At 41.7% G+C, this 17,240-nt stretch overlaps 2 protein-coding genes across 5 annotated transcripts in view; both read right to left on the bottom strand.

Annotated features, from left to right (window-relative positions):
- The window catches only part of DCDC2C (doublecortin domain containing 2C), a 184,875-nt gene extending 174,339 nt beyond the window's left edge, over window positions 1–10,536 (bottom strand). For 2 of the 3 annotated variants that reach the window (XM_078149064.1, XM_078149066.1), the window contains exons 1-2: window positions 9,747–10,536; window positions 5,333–5,384 (exon numbers count right to left, since the gene is read on the bottom strand). In XM_078149064.1, the coding sequence (XP_078005190.1) occupies window positions 5,333–5,384; window positions 9,747–10,042 (348 nt within the window). In that variant the 5' untranslated portion in view covers window positions 10,043–10,536. The remainder of the gene's footprint in view (window positions 1–5,332; window positions 5,385–9,746) is intronic. The other variant, XM_078149065.1, reaches the window with a different exon arrangement.
- A 4,467-nt stretch (window positions 10,537–15,003) lies between these two features.
- Window positions 15,004–17,240, bottom strand: part of ALLC (allantoicase) — a 42,312-nt gene continuing 40,075 nt past the window's right edge. For both annotated transcript variants that reach the window (XM_078149753.1, XM_078149754.1), the window contains 2 exons: window positions 17,055–17,179; window positions 15,004–15,377 (listed from right to left, as the gene is read on the bottom strand). In XM_078149753.1, the coding sequence (XP_078005879.1) occupies window positions 15,201–15,377; window positions 17,055–17,179 (302 nt within the window). In that variant the 3' untranslated portion in view covers window positions 15,004–15,200. The remainder of the gene's footprint in view (window positions 15,378–17,054; window positions 17,180–17,240) is intronic.

The following is a 17,240-nucleotide window of genomic DNA, read 5'->3' as shown; positions in this document are numbered from 1 at the left end:
TGTGTTAGTTCATACAAGTGTTCTCATGTTCCTATTGTTAAGGGATGTTAAGGGTCCCATGAACATGTCTTTTTGAGTTGCCATATTTTCCAGAGACACCAGACCCAAGGCATACAAGAGGACCTGAATATGTCAAGGATGAAGCCCCAACTCCTCCTCCTCCACCCCTGCTGAGCTGACATAATTTGTTGTTTGCACCCCATGCTGTATTCCCTGTGTACCCTTGGGAGGCAAGACAGGTCCCATCCAGTCTGTGCCAGGCTGGGAAAAATACTTGTGCAGTTGGGGTCCTTTGCAGATAAGTAGACCCTCCTATCTTCATAGCCTAGCAGTTCCCAAGGGAAAAGAATCACCTTGCTCCTCCCCTTCAGGAGGGTCTGTATGAATTGTGAATTCTTTGGGTTCCACATGCATATTCATTCTTCTTGTAATAAACCTAGTTTTCACATAAGTTTCATGATGTTGTGATTGCCTGTGGATATACCCACGCCAATTTATGTGTAAAAGGTGCCACAAAAGTAAGAACAAGGTGTTAACCTTCTATGGAAGATTTGTGAAAAGACATGTACAAAAACAGCACAGGATTAGGAGGAGTAAATGCACCACCATGGAGAGTCACCATGCCAGAAAGAACAGAGAGCCATTAAAATAGAGTGTCTTCCACATTTCATGAGCATACATATTGTCTGCTAAAAGTCGAAGGCAGTTACACCGGGTTTTGTGTTTCTCAGGATGTCCAGCAGGTGGGGAGCACTCTGCACTCAGCACCTTGGAGTTGGACCCCTAGAAAATGAACCCTCACTCAGATCTATTAAAAGAGTTGTCTCACTCAGGGGCTCATAGAAAACAATTTTAATTCACCAGTTCCTGGGCATGTTATCAAGGGGACTAGCCAGGATCTCTAGGCCTCAATAAATCTTTACAGATGATAAACTGGAGCCTACTGAACTGTTGGAAGCCTCTGGAGTTCAAATGAGACTTTTCTCATTAAAACAAATGTGAAAAGCCAGCAATAAGCCAAGGCCCCAAGGGTGTTTACCTAAAGTCTTCCTCTACCCACCCATCCTAGTCCCCAATTAAGTGAAATGTGATTGCAAATGCATTACACTACAATATTTTACAAATCACGTCTATGGGCTTCATTAAGTGTATAAAATGGCTTTCTAATTAATTGTAAGTGAATTTCTATACTCAGTGGAGGTCTCTGGAGCTTTGTCTTCAATTTTTCCACTAATACATTTTTGCCCAAACACAAAGTCAATGAAACTGAATGACTCACATTCCTACTGTTTCCTGAAGTACATGGAAACTCTTCCTTCAACAAACCCCTTGAATGTTAATTGTTCCATTTTAGCAAAAGGTTGATGGGCCACTGTGTTTAGATCATCTAACTTTTCCATTTAAACTCAAATTGCAAAACATTCATTGGTTGCTAATATGCAAATGTCTGGAGGGCAGGGACCATTACACTTTAGTCTCTGGGGGTCCCTTTAGCACCTAGCACAGAACCTCAAATATGGCAGGTGCTTAATAAAGGATTTATTGGCTAATTAGTGGCAGCTGGGTAGCCCAGTGGATAGAGGACTAGGCCTAGGCCTAGCGTCAGGAAGACCCAAGTTCAAATCCAGCCTCAGACATTTTCTTGCTGTGTGATCTTGGACAAGTCACTTGGTTTTAGTTTTCTTAACTGTAAAATGAGGATGACAATAGCACCTAACTCCCAGAGTTGTTTATGAGGACCAAATGAGATAATATTTCTAAAACATTTAGCCCAGTGCCTGTCACATAGTAATCATCATGAAATCACAGTGAAATGGAAAGACTACTATACATGTAATCAGACCACCTAACTGCTGGACAAAGTCATTTTATCTCTCTGAGACTCAACTTCCCGAACTATAAAATTGGAACAATAATATACTATTTACCTCATGAGGCTCTCGTAAGGAAAATAGTTTAGAAATATAAAGTCAGTATGATGCCTCTTATTGGAATCCAGACCAAAAGCCAAATCATCAATGAGTTCCTTCGGTATTTCTAGTAATTAAACATATAGGGTTCAAGTTGGTCCCACTTTTAGCAGAATGCTTGCAATGAAAGTCTAGTATATAATTCTCCTTCTGGCATTTACTACTTGTGTGACTTTGGACTAGTTCATTTAACTTCCTCAGGTTTGGGCTCTCTATAAAATGAGGAGGCTGGATGAAATGGCTTCTGAAATCACTTAGATCTATGATCCTTTGGTTAAGAGTCATTAAATTCTGCTTACAATATGAAGGGACAGTCAGGGAAGACAATGGCAGCGGATTAGGTCTGCTGGGCCCTTGGGTAGATCTGGAAACTTCACTGGTACCTTGCAAGGAATGGTATACTTTCACCCCAACCAGTAAAGTCTGCTGAGTTTTTAAAGAATTTTTGTCTGGGTTTAGCAGGACCAGGCATTTTGAAAAATATGCAGGGAGTCTAAACCTAGGGATCAACCATGCTAGCTGGGGAGGGAAGACACCTGAGAAACTGGCAGATAGTTGATATACAATCCCCACCAGTGGGGAAAGGGACTCTGGGCAATAACTGCTACTCTTAGGCTGACAGGGTGATTTAGCTTTCCTGTCAGGGTTTTTGGGCTTCCCCATAGGGCATCAAGGTGGTGTAGTGAATAGAGTATTAGGTCTAGACTCAGGAAGACCCCTCTTCTCAAATTCAAAAATTACCTTGGTCACTAGCTGGGTGACCCTAGGTAAGTCACTTAACCCTGTTTGCCTCAGTTTCCTCATTTGTAAAATGAACTGGAGAAGGAAATGGCAAACTATTCCAGAGAAAACCCCAAAGGAGGACATAAAGAGTCAAATACAACTGAAAAATGACTGAGCAACAAAATGGAAACTGACTGGGAAGCCTACTTGTATTCCATATACTTTCTCTCCTGGTTCTGCTGGCTTCCTTCAAGACTCAGCTCAAATCCCAACTTCTACAGCAGTTCTTTTCTGGTCTGCTTATGCCTTCCCTCAGGGATTACCTTCCATTTATACTACATATATAGCATGTGCATAATTATTTGCACGTTATTCAATGTCTTCTTGAGGACAAAGACTATATATTTGCTGTTCATTGTATTCCCAGCCTTTAGCAGTGTGTTTGAAATAGTAAATGCTTTTAAAATGGGGGGGGAGGGGAAGAGTCATTAAATTCCTTTTAACATTAAAATCAAGCACATAGATTCATACTCCATCCATGCATCTTAGTGCAGTGTCTGGCACATAGTAGGCACTTTATAAATGTTTATTCCCTTCCCTTCCCCACCCCAACCCAGAGTATTCCTCCACCCTAGTCCGAACAGCTTGCAACAAGCTTACATTCCCATCCAAAGCCTCCAGGAGAGTCCCTGTCCCCCTAGAAATGTGGGTCCATCCACAGAAATGAGCTTCCCCTTTAAACTCTCAGATGAAGTTGTAAGTCTACATTCTAAAGGAGCATTCAGGTGTTGCTCTTAGATCATCACGAAGAGATACATTCTGTAAGTGCTCACCTGTCACTATCACTGAGGAATGCATTGGGAGTAAGGGTAAGGAAATGAATTGTTGTGTCAGATTCATAGAATCACAGAATATCACAAGTACGAAGGACATCAGATATCAACTAGTTCAACTTCGACCTCATTGGGAATCCCCTCTATGACATCCCTGACAACTGAATATCCAGACTCCGGCTTCTAAGGTCTCTTCCAGTTCTGACAGTCAATGTTCTAAGGTCTTTCCAATTCTAACACTCTATATCATGTTCTTTCATCCCTAATATCCCTTTCAAATGGACAAGTTCCAATACATGTATGTGTTAAGCAAACAGGGAGTGACTTTGAAAAATGCTGTGTCGCAGGAATTGAATTAAAGCATAGCCCATGGAGCATCCATGGAGCTGATCTGAGCCCACCCTAGAAGCCATTTTCAGGGACACATGTGCTTAGTGCTGAGGATTTCATGCTTTGGAATGATGCAGCAATCCCTTGGTCCCCGTGACCTCTGCAGAGGAAAGGGAATATGTTAAAAAAAAAAAAGCGTTGGCCGTTGAGTCCAAAAGAGTCAGCCATCTATCAAAAGCCTTTAATAAATAACTTCCTCGCTTGCTATATATTCTTCCTTTCCCCAGACCTTGAGGAATGAAACTCCAACTCCTATTCCTATTCCTACTTCTCTCTGTCTCTCTGTGTCTTTGTGTCTCTCTGTCTCTCTCTGTCTCTGTCTCTCTCTCTCTCTCTCTCTCTCTCTCTCTCTCTCTCTCTCTCTCTCTCTCCCTCCCTCCCTCCCTCCCTCTTTTTCTGCTATATACTAAGTCCGAGTCAGTATCTCAAGGTCCTGGCTGACTCTTCTGCTCTCTGTTTCTTTCTCTGAACATACGTGACACAATAGCAATTCTGAGAAAGGCATTTCCAGACTAGGAGGTAACAAGTTTGAAAGGTGGGAAGCTCCTGGCTCTCTGTCAGCATCAGCTACATTGCAGGAAGTGCTCTCCGTAACTACCAGGACACCTCTCAGAGGAAAAGGTGACTGCTGATGGGAAGATAAGCCCAAGGCCTGGCACACCAAATGGGATGAACTTTGAGGAAGGGGTTTGTTTGAATGCTGCAGAGCTAAGGTAAAGGTAAAAGTTCTTTGAATAGTCCCTGCTAAATGTTCCATGTTTTAAGTGTCAGCCCTTCAGAGTTATGAGCTACTGTAGTATATTCTAAGTCTTTGTCAATGTGGGCTTATAAGTCTTTTGGTGTTTTAAACATTTCTTTTGTATTGAGGAAATAAATAACTAATCTTCATCATATATTGAACAATATATCATATATTGGGAAGAACTTAATTTAACCATGATCCAAAGTTCAGCTTTAAGTGATTTTTCCCTGGAGGTGACCTCGGGCAAGTTTCCCCTATAAAAAGGATTAGATCACCTCTAGGATCCCTTTAGATCTAAATCTTATGTTACTATGATTCAGAATTAGTCACCTTAATTCACCCAGTCTAACATACCTTTTCCTGACATCCATCCTTCTGTATCCTGAACATCAAATTTTAAAAATTAAGTTTTTATAAATACTGGTGTACAGGGCCTACCAGAAAAAGTTTTAGTAATCATGATAAAGGCAGGAGTTTTTATTAATTCCAATCATCACAGTTACTTTGAAAAGTATGACAAGATTTCAAAGCTAATTCTGATCTTGAACTTCAAACTTCTGCAAACATTTCCTATGAAACACTGTCAGTACTTCTAAAATATCAAGGCATTTGATGCTGATGAAACTTCTATGATAGTCTAATTCCATACTTACTAGTTAGCAGTATACACTTACTTCTTTGACTTTTTTCATCCTTGTAGCCTTTTGAGGAGCTATGTGGAAATAACTGCAAATAGAAATAAATATAATTAGGAAATAATGTTTCAGCAGATGGACAAAAATATGAAGTATAGACTAAACACCCTTCCTAACATGAAAACAATCAGATTTCTGTTTGTTTGGGTTGGGGGTGGGGTGGGGTTGAAACTGAATCTTCTTATCTTGACTGAGTAGGGAATGCAACAGTCACTCATAGGCCCAATCCCAATGGGTACAGAAACTTTAATCTGTGTTCCCAGAGAACTCACCATATTGGTGCTGGCTTTAGTGCTGACATCTCACCAGCTTTACCCCACTGAAGTTTAGAATTCCCCAGCCCAAACAATCCACCAGTCTCAGCTTGCCCCAGCTGTAGGGATTACAGATGACTGTCACCACTCCTGGCTTGGTATGATAGTTTTAATAGTGAAACAAGCAGCATTTTAAGTACCAATAACTCATGTCTCTAAGGTTTAGGCATTGTTTAGACTATAATTGCAAGTTTTACATAATGTTTTTCTATGAACAACCCTGTGAAGTAAACAGCACAAGCATTCCAATTTTGTAGATGAGGAAAGTGGAATTCTGAAAATCTAAGTGATTTTCCCCAAGCTAAATAGCAAATTAAGGACAGAACTGAAACACAAACCCAAGTCTCCCGATTTTTAGCTCACTGTACCAGGTCATTCCACATCTCGATCATTTTCAAAACATGCCACCTACTCTGGGTCTCCTCCTTCCAGGTCGCCTCCTTCTCCCCTCTCCCAACAAAACCTTGGACCCTGCCCCTGGGATGCTGGACACTGAGAGCTGAGTTTTCACCATATCATGTCCAGAAGTAGGTCCCCAAGACATTTCCCAGACATATCCAAACCAACCTACCTGGTTCTTTCTAGTTCCCCTTTATATATTGTCTTCCCTTACTTGACTGTAAGCTCCTTAAGGGCAGGGACTGCCTAAATTCCCTAAATATCCCCATCACTTAGCATAGTACCTGACACGAAGGAAGTGCTAAATAAAAACTTTATCACCATGCATTCATATATTCAATTGTCTGGAGCTTTTTTAAGTGTTTAGATCACTTCAAACTTTGATCTAGGTTTTAAGGGTATAGCCTCTTTGCTTAAAGAAAAAAGTCTAGGATTCTTGGGATATGAAACTGCTACCAAAAACAGTAATAATTATGAGCTTACAAGTTTTTTGGAGGAATGAAAAAGTTTTTTCCCCATTATTTATCAATGATTTTCAAAGAAGTCCTTTATAATTAATTTAATTTAGAGGATTTGGACAATGATTGGGTATTGGATAGAAAAACTATTTAGTCTTCTCAAACAACTATTATGAGATGTAGCCCTGGGGTGGCTAATATTATTACAGAGCTTCACTTCTAAGTCCATTTGCTGGTCTTGTCATTATGATGAAATTTTCTGAGAAGTGAGAAGTTATTTAAACTGCTCAGTGGCTCAGTAATTACAAAATATACATTTCCAACCAATTATGCCCTACTGATATAAATGAAAATTAAGCCAAAAGTATATAACAAGGCCTTCTTCACAAAAATAGAATTTCGAATACTATTTACATAAGAAAAAATCACTATAAATGCTGGAGTTCCTCTTCAAGGTCAGTATTGCTTGCTCATGAAGAATGGAAGCAATCTATGGTATAAAGAGCTCTGGACCAGGAATTAAGAGACCTGGGTTCAAATCCCAGTTCTGCCAAGCATGCAAATATTATAAAGCTATGAATCTATGAAGAGGACTCCAAGGTCATACACATCTCATCCATAGACAAGATTCTGTTTCCTTTTCCATGGAATCACAGAATGTCAGACCTAGAAAACACTTTTGAAATCACTTGTCCAACAAGTTTACAGATGAGGAAAACTGAGGCACAGAGAGGTCAATTTGACTTGTCTGCTATACTCAGTCCTCTTAGTTTTCCATTGCAACATATACCTCCACTCACACCTCACATTGCCACTGTTTTAAGTTTATGGCATCCATCTTGTTGCACTACTGATAGCATCTTTGTTTCTGCTCACAGCTTCTCTTGGCTGAATTTTGCATTCCATCACCACTTCTGAGAAGATCATTCCCTGTGCCTGGAATGCACTCCTCATCACTGCCTCTTCAAATCTAGTTTCCCTCAAGGCTCAATAAGGAGCTTTTCCCCATTTCCCTAATGGTTTGTGCCCTCTCCCACCTTCTCAGATTATTAGGTATATATTTATTAAATTATATTTTGTATTATCCCAGTATAATGTAAGCTCCTTGAGGGCAGAAACCATTTTCCATTTTGTCTTTTTTTACTCCCAGCACCTAGCACATAGTCGGCACTTGGGATCCTAGATTTAAAGCTGGAAGAGTTCTTAGAGGTCACCTAAATCCAACCCCTCTCCTTTTACAGATAAGTAAACTGAGGCCTAGACAACTTAAGTAATTTGTCTAGATAAAAAGTGGTAGAACCAGGTTTTAAATCCAGGTCCTCTGACTTCAAATCCATCACTCTTTTTCCCATGTCATGTTGCATCTCACAATAAATACATATTGAATTGGGTTGGATTAAATGGGACAGAGGGATGTTAATATTCCACTTACAACTCAATAAATGACTGGGATGGGGGAGAAGGTTTCAGCTTGAAACGCTGCCATTAGATCCCATTTTCTCCTTATCTGGAAAACATTTTTGGAAGGATGAGAAAATAAATTCCTTACAGTCTTTTCTTTGAAAGCATATTGGACCCCAAAAAAAGTGAGCTATTAAAAAAAACCACCAGAAAGTAGGGCAGAAACAAAATCAAATGAAACAACATGTCATAAAGTGGGAAGTACTGTATTAATAGAGTAAAAGATAATTTATTAAGTGCCTACTTAATAAATTCTTGCTGATAGATAACTTATGTTCTACACTTTACGTTGAACTGCTTTGTAGTTTTCTAAGCATCACACACACACACGTGCGCACACACACACACACACACACCCCTTAACCCTGTGAATTTGACAGCAGCAAGAATTACATTCAATTTGTAGATGAGGAAAGGGAGGCTCAGAATGGAAAAGTAACTTGCCCAAGATAACCTGAATTATAAACAGCAGAACCAAGATTCCAACTCAGGTCTGATATAAGTCCAATACACTTTCCTTAGGCTATGCTACTCACTGGTTAGAGTCATAAAATGTTGAAAGTAAATGGGATATACAATACTCAATGTCAAAGGTGTAGGAGAAAATAGGATGTAAAAGGGACCCTAGGGATCATCTAGTCCAACCTCATATTTTATAGATTGTGGAAATTGAGGATTCTTGATGATGATAAGAAGTCAGAACCTGTGGAACACTGTAGAAGCAAGTGAAATGATTCCCAGCTTTATCCAATTGAAGTTCAATTGAAGAGACAATATTTGGCAACATTACACTGCAGTCTATTTGTCAACGTGTGCTAAGCAATCATTAGAGAGGAGTCAGGATAATCAGGGAAGGTTATGGGTGAGTTTTGAGTGGTATTTTAAAGGACTGTGGTGAGGAAAGCACTTTGTGAAGCACTGTATAAATGAGAACTATTATTATTATGAGAAAGGAGACATAAAGAAAATAGAGAGGAAAAGATTTGGGGCAGCCTGGAGTCAGGAAGACTCATCTTCATGAGTTCAAATCTGGCCTCAGACACTTACTAGTTGTGTGACCCTAGTCAAGTCACTTAATCCCGTTTGCCTCAGTTTCCTCATCTGTAAAATGAGCTGGAGAAGAAAATGGTAAAACACTCCAGTAGCTTTGCCAAGAAAATCCCAAATGGAGTCAATATTGAACAACAACAACAAAATAAACTGACAGTGAGACTTAACAATCCTCACTATTAGAGAGTTGAATATGTGTTATCATAGAATATTAAGAGAAAGATCATCAGATGGAAAGACATGGGCTCAAATCCCAGTCTGACTTCCTAGTTACATGTCACTTCTTTCCCCCCTCATTTTTCTTATCTGTTAAATGGGCTCAAATCCCAGTCCACCTTCTTTACTCTCATATTGTCACTTTCCCTCTCCCCAGCCTCATTTTTCTGATGAGTTCAATGAGAGGATTGGACTAGATGACCTCTAAAGTCTCTTCCAGCTCTTAATCCTAGCTCAGTAGTGTATATTTGACACAATCCAGGTGGTTAAATATTTTCCCTAAGCAGTTCCCTTACTGAGGAACAAAGCTGAAGCCAGCAATGTCTAGACTCTCCTTCAATCCCCAGGACACTGCTGATCTATTTGATCCAGTCACTCTCTTCTGTCTACTTACTCCCTCCTCCCCCCCCACCACACACACACACACACACACACACACACACACACACACACACACACACACACACACACACACACACACACACGCCGACTTACTCCAGTTTCCTGAACCTTTCTCTCCCAGCTGCTACATATCTGCCCCCTTGCTGTAGCTCCTCCAGGTCCTGGACCAGATGTCCGTGACAAGGCGTGTAGAGCCGCCTCACTCCGAAGGGTACTGCCACCTTCTCATTCAACTGAGTCATCAAGGCTTCAAAGCTGGGGACCCGCTTGCGATTGATCACAAACTTCTTGCCCACGTAGAACTTGTCTCCGTTACAGTACACCAGGATGGTCTTGGCTGGAGTGGTGTCCAACAGGTTGTAAGAGCAGCAGGGTCCCCGGGTGCCCATGGTGGGTGGGGAAGGGGAGGCCAACTATCCAATCAACTAAGAGACATGTACCTCGGGAAGGGACCTTTCCCCTGCCCTGCAGCCCCCAGCCCTTCGTGGGGGCGGAGGTCCAGGGGATAGTAAGGTTCTGAGTGAGGTGCACCAGTGAAGGCAGCTCTCTCCAAGAAGCGGTTTGGAGAGGTTGGTCTGGGCTTCGACTTTTCCTTGGCTTTTCTTGCCTTCTCTCTCTAGGTGGACTGGGGGTCAGAGAGCAGGAGACTCAAGTTATCTAGCAGTAGGAGCAGAGCAGCGCCTGAGACTCTGGTCCCTGGAGCATCACTTCATGCCTGCGGCCGTGGGGTGAGCCCCCAGGGCTGGGGAGGACTTTCTCTTGCCTGCAAATCCGCTCCCCGGCCGCAGCAGCTGCGCAGGATGCCGCGGCCAGGTGGGATCTCGGGTGGTAACAGGTCTGGCGGTCAGGCTAGGGTAGTGACCGCTGTACCTAGACTCCCACCTGTCCCCGCCCCTGTGGGCCGGGCATTGACGCGGGCTAGGAGCGATTGTGACCGCTTGCTCGGGTGGGACAGCCTAGGTAGAGAAAGAGAAAGAAGAGGAACCCTTGAGAGGGGGTGGAGAGAGGTGGAAAAGGATGGGGATGGGGGGAGGAGAGGGATGGAAGGCGCAGGTGGTAGGATTTAGCACAAGAAAGGAGTTCTCATAGGTCGTCTGGTCCAATTCCCTACCGTCCCACTAGGTGGGGACACGGAGGCCTGAAATGGAGATGTGGCTTGCTCCTGGTCACACTGCCAGATGGTAATGGAGCCGATTCGAACTGGAGGAAGAGACAGGGAGGTGCCCTGCAAAGAGCGTTGAACTTGGAAACTTTGGACCTTGGTCCACATCTTGACTGCCTAATACCAGCGTGACCCTGGGCAAATCATTCTCCTCTCTAGGCCTCAGTTTCCTCATATGTAAAAAGAGAGGCAGCTAATTAATGTCAGTGGATAGAGTGCCTGGCCTGGAGTCAGGAAGACCCTAGTTCAAATTTTACTTCAGACACTTACTAGTACTAGCTGTGTGACTCTGGGCAAGTCACTTACCCGTTTGCCTCAGTTTCTTCATCTGTAAAATGAGCTGGAGAAGGAAAAGACAAACCACTCCAGTATCTTTACCAAGAAAACCTCAATGGGGTCAGGAAGAGTCAGACACAACTAAAACAACCAAACAACAACAACAACAAAAAGGAGAAGGTTGACTTCTAATGCCCCTTCCAGTTCTACATCAGTGATTCTCTGAGCCCGACAGTGTTGGTGCACAGGGAAGTGAGCTCAGTTTGGAACTAAACCTAATTTGGCAATCTTAGGTACTCTCAGCCTTTGGGCTAGTCTATCCTCCCTCTGGAAGAAATTTTAAAAATCAGATATTTAATCCAATTTCTCTATCCCTCATTTTTTAAAAGAGGGAAGTGAAGCACAGAGAAATTAAATGACTTTCCAAGGTCACATCAGTATTAAGTGCCCAGATTTTCTGTCCCCCAAGATTAGTGCTCCTTTCCTTGTACTGTCTGGGGAAGAACAAAGCTGCAAAACAGAGGAAATCTGGGGCTATTGGGAAATCAATAGAATGACTGTCAAGAACTAGGATGAGTCCAGATTGAGAGAGAAGAGGTCCTGAGCTGTGTTCACAATGATGACCAAAGACAGTGAACTTCATCTGTTTGAAACTTCCCTTTTGTTCAGACTTGAGCCAAGATCACCTGTCTCAGCAAACCAGGGCAGTGACTTTCCTGAGACAGAAAAATGGTCTGATGCTTCCAAACTGACTTCTTGAAGTCTGTTTCTGGTTCTGCCTCTCATGTGCTTCAGTGACTTTGAATAAGTCATTTGCCCTTTTAGGGCCTCAATTTCCTCTTCTGTAGAATGGAGGGTCCAGAATAGATAACATCTAAGGTTCCTTAGAGTTCTAAAATCCTGTGATTCAGAGAGGATCATAGATTGACTTGGAAGAGGCCTAAAAGTTCATCTAGTCCTACCCCTCATCTGAAGCCCAGAAAGAAAAAATCACTTTCCCAAGACCTTTCACATTTTTAAGGGGTCCCCTGAACTTGTTGACTTAGGTGGCATATTTTCCAGAAACACTGGATCCAGAGTGTGCAGGAGACCCTGAATGTGTCAAAGTCCCTGAGCTTTGTCATAATGTGCTGTTTGCACCCAAAGCCGGATTCCTCGTGTGTCCTTGGAAGTCAAGATAGGTACCAGTCAGTCTGCACTAGGCTGAGAAACTGCTTGTGTAGCTGGGACCCTGGTAGATAAGCAGACCATGCTATCTTCATGGCCTAGCAGTTCCCAAGAGAAAAGAATCTGGCTTTTGCCATGTCTTTGCTCCTTCCCTTGAGGAGAGGTTTTGTTCTTTTCCCACCTTTACTACTGCACACTTTCCTCCTCCTAAGCCATGCCCCTTTAGGTGGAGATCTGTGTTTCGCCTCCTCCTGTTGTCCTACTCTCATAAATATACAAACTTCTGTATGGATTGTGAACTCTTGGGGTTCCACATGCATGCTTATTTCTCTTGTAATAAACCTAATTTTCAAGTTAAGTTTCATGTTATAATTGCCTGTTGACACATAGTACCAAAACTAGAATTCAAATCCTTTTTGCCTCTGCCCAGAGATAACCTACCTTTAGGAATAAGTGGACAAGTCATTCTAATTTTTCTTTTTAAAGTAGAATGCAAACATCTTGTGGCAGGGAATGTTTGGATGTGTTTGTTGTCTTTGTATCTCTCTAGCACCTAGCATAATGACTTGTATGTAGGTGGATAATGCATGATGTTTGTTGTATTAAACAAATATATCATTTTCCATAGGCTAAAATGAATTCAAAGAACAGATTCTTCAGAACTGAGTTCTAAAGAAACAGAAATTATGCATGAAGCAGAGGGCAATGGAGAGGGTATGTGGGATTGAGTAAATTTCAGGATGTTGTCAATTATGACCTACCCACAATGAATAGCATGAGGAATAGTATCTTGGAAATGGGTTGTCAGATCAGGCAGTAGCCTGATCATATATTGAGAGATAGGGGTGCCAGATAAATAGCTCAAGTATGGCACTGGAAGGTCAACACAATGCAGAAAGACCTCGATGGTTAGGGATGTTATCGGAGCTAAATCCATCCAGCTCATGGGTGCCAATTGTTAAATTCTCCCTGTAAGCATTTATACCAGCACACCCCTGCTTCCAGCACATTGGGCAAATGCTTTGTGAAGGCTCCATGGGAAAATTGTGCAAGAAATCACCCAGATTAAAAGGAGTGGGTTATGTTCTGTTCCAAGGGAGGAAATAAATACCGACATCAATGACATCCTGTCCACTGAAGTAGTTCATAGCTTATAAGCAGTAGTTGTTCAGTACTCACTCGTGTAGTTCTCAGTCATCTGAGATGTCACACAACTTAACAGATACCTTACTCAAATTTTATAGCACATTAGAGTTTTAGAAACACTTTCTTCATCAGTTGAATGGAAGCTCCCCCAATAAAATGTAAGTATCTCCATGCAGAGATTGTGTAATTTCTTTGTCTTTGTACCATAGTGCCTAGAATAGTGCCAGACACATAGTGTAGGCTCTTAATAAGTAGTGAGTGAAGGAGTGAATGAATGACAACCCTATGAGGCACAAAGAATAAGAATTACTGCCCCCATTCTACAGATTAATAAATTGAGGCTCAAAAAGTACCTTGCCGAGGGTTACACAGATACTACATATCAAGGCTGGGATTTTTGTCTTCTGCTGCCAAGGTATAGAGTTGTCACTGGTTTCGTTGCCTCAAAAATAACCTCCAGATAACTATTTTCCTCACCAAGCTGCTTTGAAGGAAAAGGCCTATCTAGCCTTCTAGGCAACTAGGTGGATCAGTGGATAGAGTACAGTATGTAGTGTGGAAGACCTGAGTTTGAATCCTGTCCAGACATCTTACTAGCTGAATTATCCTGGGCAAGTCATTTAAGCCCTCTGTGCCTTTGTTAATTGATCTGCAAAATGGATATAATAAACACCTAACTCATGGGGTTTTTGTAACAAACAAATGAGTTAACACATGTAAAGCGCTTTGCAAACCTTAAAGCACTCTATAAATACTAGTTATTGTTATCATCATCATCATCATCACCACCACCATTTTCTTCTCTAAACAGAAGTGCCAGTGTTATACAGACAATTGGTTCCATAGGCATAGATTTGGAAGGGACCTGAGAATCCATCTATTCCAACTCCCTCATTTTAAAGATGAGGAAACTGAGACCCATAGATGTTAAATGACTTATCCATATGTCATACAGGTAAGCAAGTGACAAGTCCAGGATTTGAACCCAGGCCTTCTGGTTCCAAAACCATTACTTTCTCACTGACTTTGTTGAATCAAACATAAACTCCACTCAAATACTTTTGACCATAAGCTCCATGAAGATAAGTGCCAGCAAAATGTCAGAAATGGAACTTGAAACCCAGGCTCCTGTCTCCAGACCATATTTAATGTTTGTTGAATGAATGAATTATGTACATACAAATACATACACATATGTGTATAAATTATGAAATGAAAGTATTCCATAATTATATATTTTCTATAAGTGAAAAAGAGGCAAATAGGTGGCCTACAGTCAGGAAGACCTGAGTTCAAATCTGGCCTCAGACACTAGCTGTGTAACCCTGAGCAAGTCGCTTAACTTCTTTTTGCCTCAATCCACTGGAGAAGGAAATAACCACTCCAGCATCACGGCCAAGAAAACCCCATGGACAATATCTCCATGCTATTGTCTATGGGGTCACGAAGAGTCGAATACAACTAAAAAACAACTGTACAACTACAATAAATGAAAAAGAAAACTCCCTTACAGAGCCTCATATTACATTCCCACTTACATGAAAACAGCTTCCTTCTAAGATAGCCAAAGTTTACACATTCATCCAGAGTACATGAATCTTTTGGGGGGGGGGGAATGTTTTATTATGTCACCAGGAATCATCTCAATCTGAAAGCACAAACGTTTCTAAAGGTCCAGGTGTTCAAAATGTTGCAAGAAAGCATGTTACCGCAGCGCTTAACATTTAACTACTATTCCAATTTCATGTGATTTTGAAGGTAGAACTCATTGCCATCAAAGGCACAATCACAGGGAATCATCTGGAGGACAACACTCCTTCACTGGGCCGTAGAAGGCAAATGGAGCTGGGGAAGCCCCGCAAACAAAGCCGGCTCAGTCCCCCATCTGGAGCAATGGTAATTTTTACATGGGTGATGACATTCTGCAGCTGGAGAGCAACACTATCAAAGAGATGCCTCTTGTTGGACGACAGCTGAGGAAGAGAACCGAGGACAACAGAAACCCTGGTGAGAACATGGCTGATAGTTTTGAGAGAAATGATTATTTTTTTTATATTAATATCAGGGAGGGGGCGGCATAGAGGGGTTTTTTCCCTTTCTGTCTCCTCATTCAAAGCCCAGTCTCTCAAGGACGTTTCTGAACTTGCCCAAAAATTTACCTCATGTAGACCACGTGTCTAGGTGGAATTCTTACCCCACCCTGGTTCATTGTTCACTGGCTGGGTGGACAATAGATCCTTTTGTATACCTTTCCGAAGGTGGGAATAGTCTGGCTTGGGATGAGTCTCTCTCTGTCCATGATTGACATTCTCAGAGTCATTTCCCAGCCCTCCATTAGAATAGGATCATAAATTTAGAGCTACTTAGAACGTGGAGAGTGCCCAATTCATTTTTACCACAAGGCATCCAAACGTAAATTTTTCAAATGCCTGCCAGATCTAAGGTCTGGTTAATTCCATCTTAGCTCCTGAGAAAAACTCCTGACTTCCTCTCAAGTAGAGGTCAGAGGAGCTACCCAGTGGGGTTGGGGTGGGGGTAAGATGGAGAGAGGAAGGGTTAAAGGGAAGCATTCCCAGAGCCCGTTTTGGTTTTAGAGCCATGGAGACAGGGAAGGAGAGAAGAGGAGAAGGAAGAAAAGGAGGAGGAAGGAAATGATGAAGAGAAGGAGAAGGAGAGGAAGAAGGGGGAGAAGAGGGAGAAGGAAGAGGAGGAAGGAAAGAAGAAACATTTATTAAGAGCTAAGCACTTGACAAATATTAACTCATCCGATCCTCACAACAATCCTGGGAGGTAGGTGTTATTTATTCTCCCCATTTTACAGTTGAAGAACTGAAGCAGCCAGACATTATTTGACTTGCCCAAGGTCACATAGCAAGTATTTGAAGCTAGATTTGAATTCGGGTCTTTCTAACTCTGGGTCCAGCACTATCTACTTCACTACCAAGCTGCCTCTAGGAGGGAAGAGTTCTCACTCATGAGATCACAAATCCATTGAAGAAATCCAGAACCTACTATGTGCTCATCAATTAATTACATAAATTTCTAAATGGACATCGCTATTCAAAGTTAATCTAAAAAACTCGCTATCCAATTATTCTCTTTACATCATTCTCTTTAAGAGGCAATAGCTAGGTGGCAGTCAGGAAGACCTGAGCTCAAGTCTGGACTCAAACACCTACTAGCTTTATGACCTTAGGCAAGTCATTTAACCTCTATTTGACTCAGTTTCCTCTGCTGTAAAATGTGGAGAATAATAGCATCTGTCTACCAGGGTTGTTGTGAGGATCAAATGAGATAATATTTGTAAATTGCTTAACATAGTGCCTGGCACATGGTAGATGCTGAATAAATACCTGTTCCATTCCTTCTTTGCATTTATTCTGTATATATTCATAGGTGAGTTTGCCATCTCCCATTAGAATGTAAGCTTCTTAAAATTAGGGATTGCTTCCTTTTCTGTATATAATTCCCCCAATACAGTACTTAGGTCCTTAATAAGTTCTTGTTGATTAATTGATGTTCAACTTCACTGCACAGGAGAGATCTGAGGTCAAGTCACAATTTCTCCCAAAACAGGCATTTTGGCCAACGACTTGCCTGTGCTATCCTATCCATTTGGTGAACAAACAACGTCTACATCAGTCACTCACCTTTGTGACAGAAAGCAGTGGTTTCCACTTGACATTTGGTAAATGCCACTTTTGCAAAATGCCTTCTTCTTCCTCTGGACTCGTTAGAACACAACCATCAAGTTTGCAGGTATCTGGGTAATTCCCTAATAGAAGAGAATGGAGACATAGGCAGTATCGTACTTAGCCATAAATGCAGAGTTCTTG

Source organism: Phascolarctos cinereus, unplaced genomic scaffold (assembly GCF_003287225.1).
Source record: "Phascolarctos cinereus isolate Bilbo 61053 unplaced genomic scaffold, phaCin_HiC Scaffold_2;HRSCAF=192, whole genome shotgun sequence".
In the NCBI taxonomy this organism is placed as follows: Eukaryota; Metazoa; Chordata; class Mammalia; order Diprotodontia; family Phascolarctidae; genus Phascolarctos; species Phascolarctos cinereus.
The sequence above is the reverse complement of the archived record's forward strand: the minus strand, read 5'-3'. Positions and strand labels throughout refer to the sequence as shown.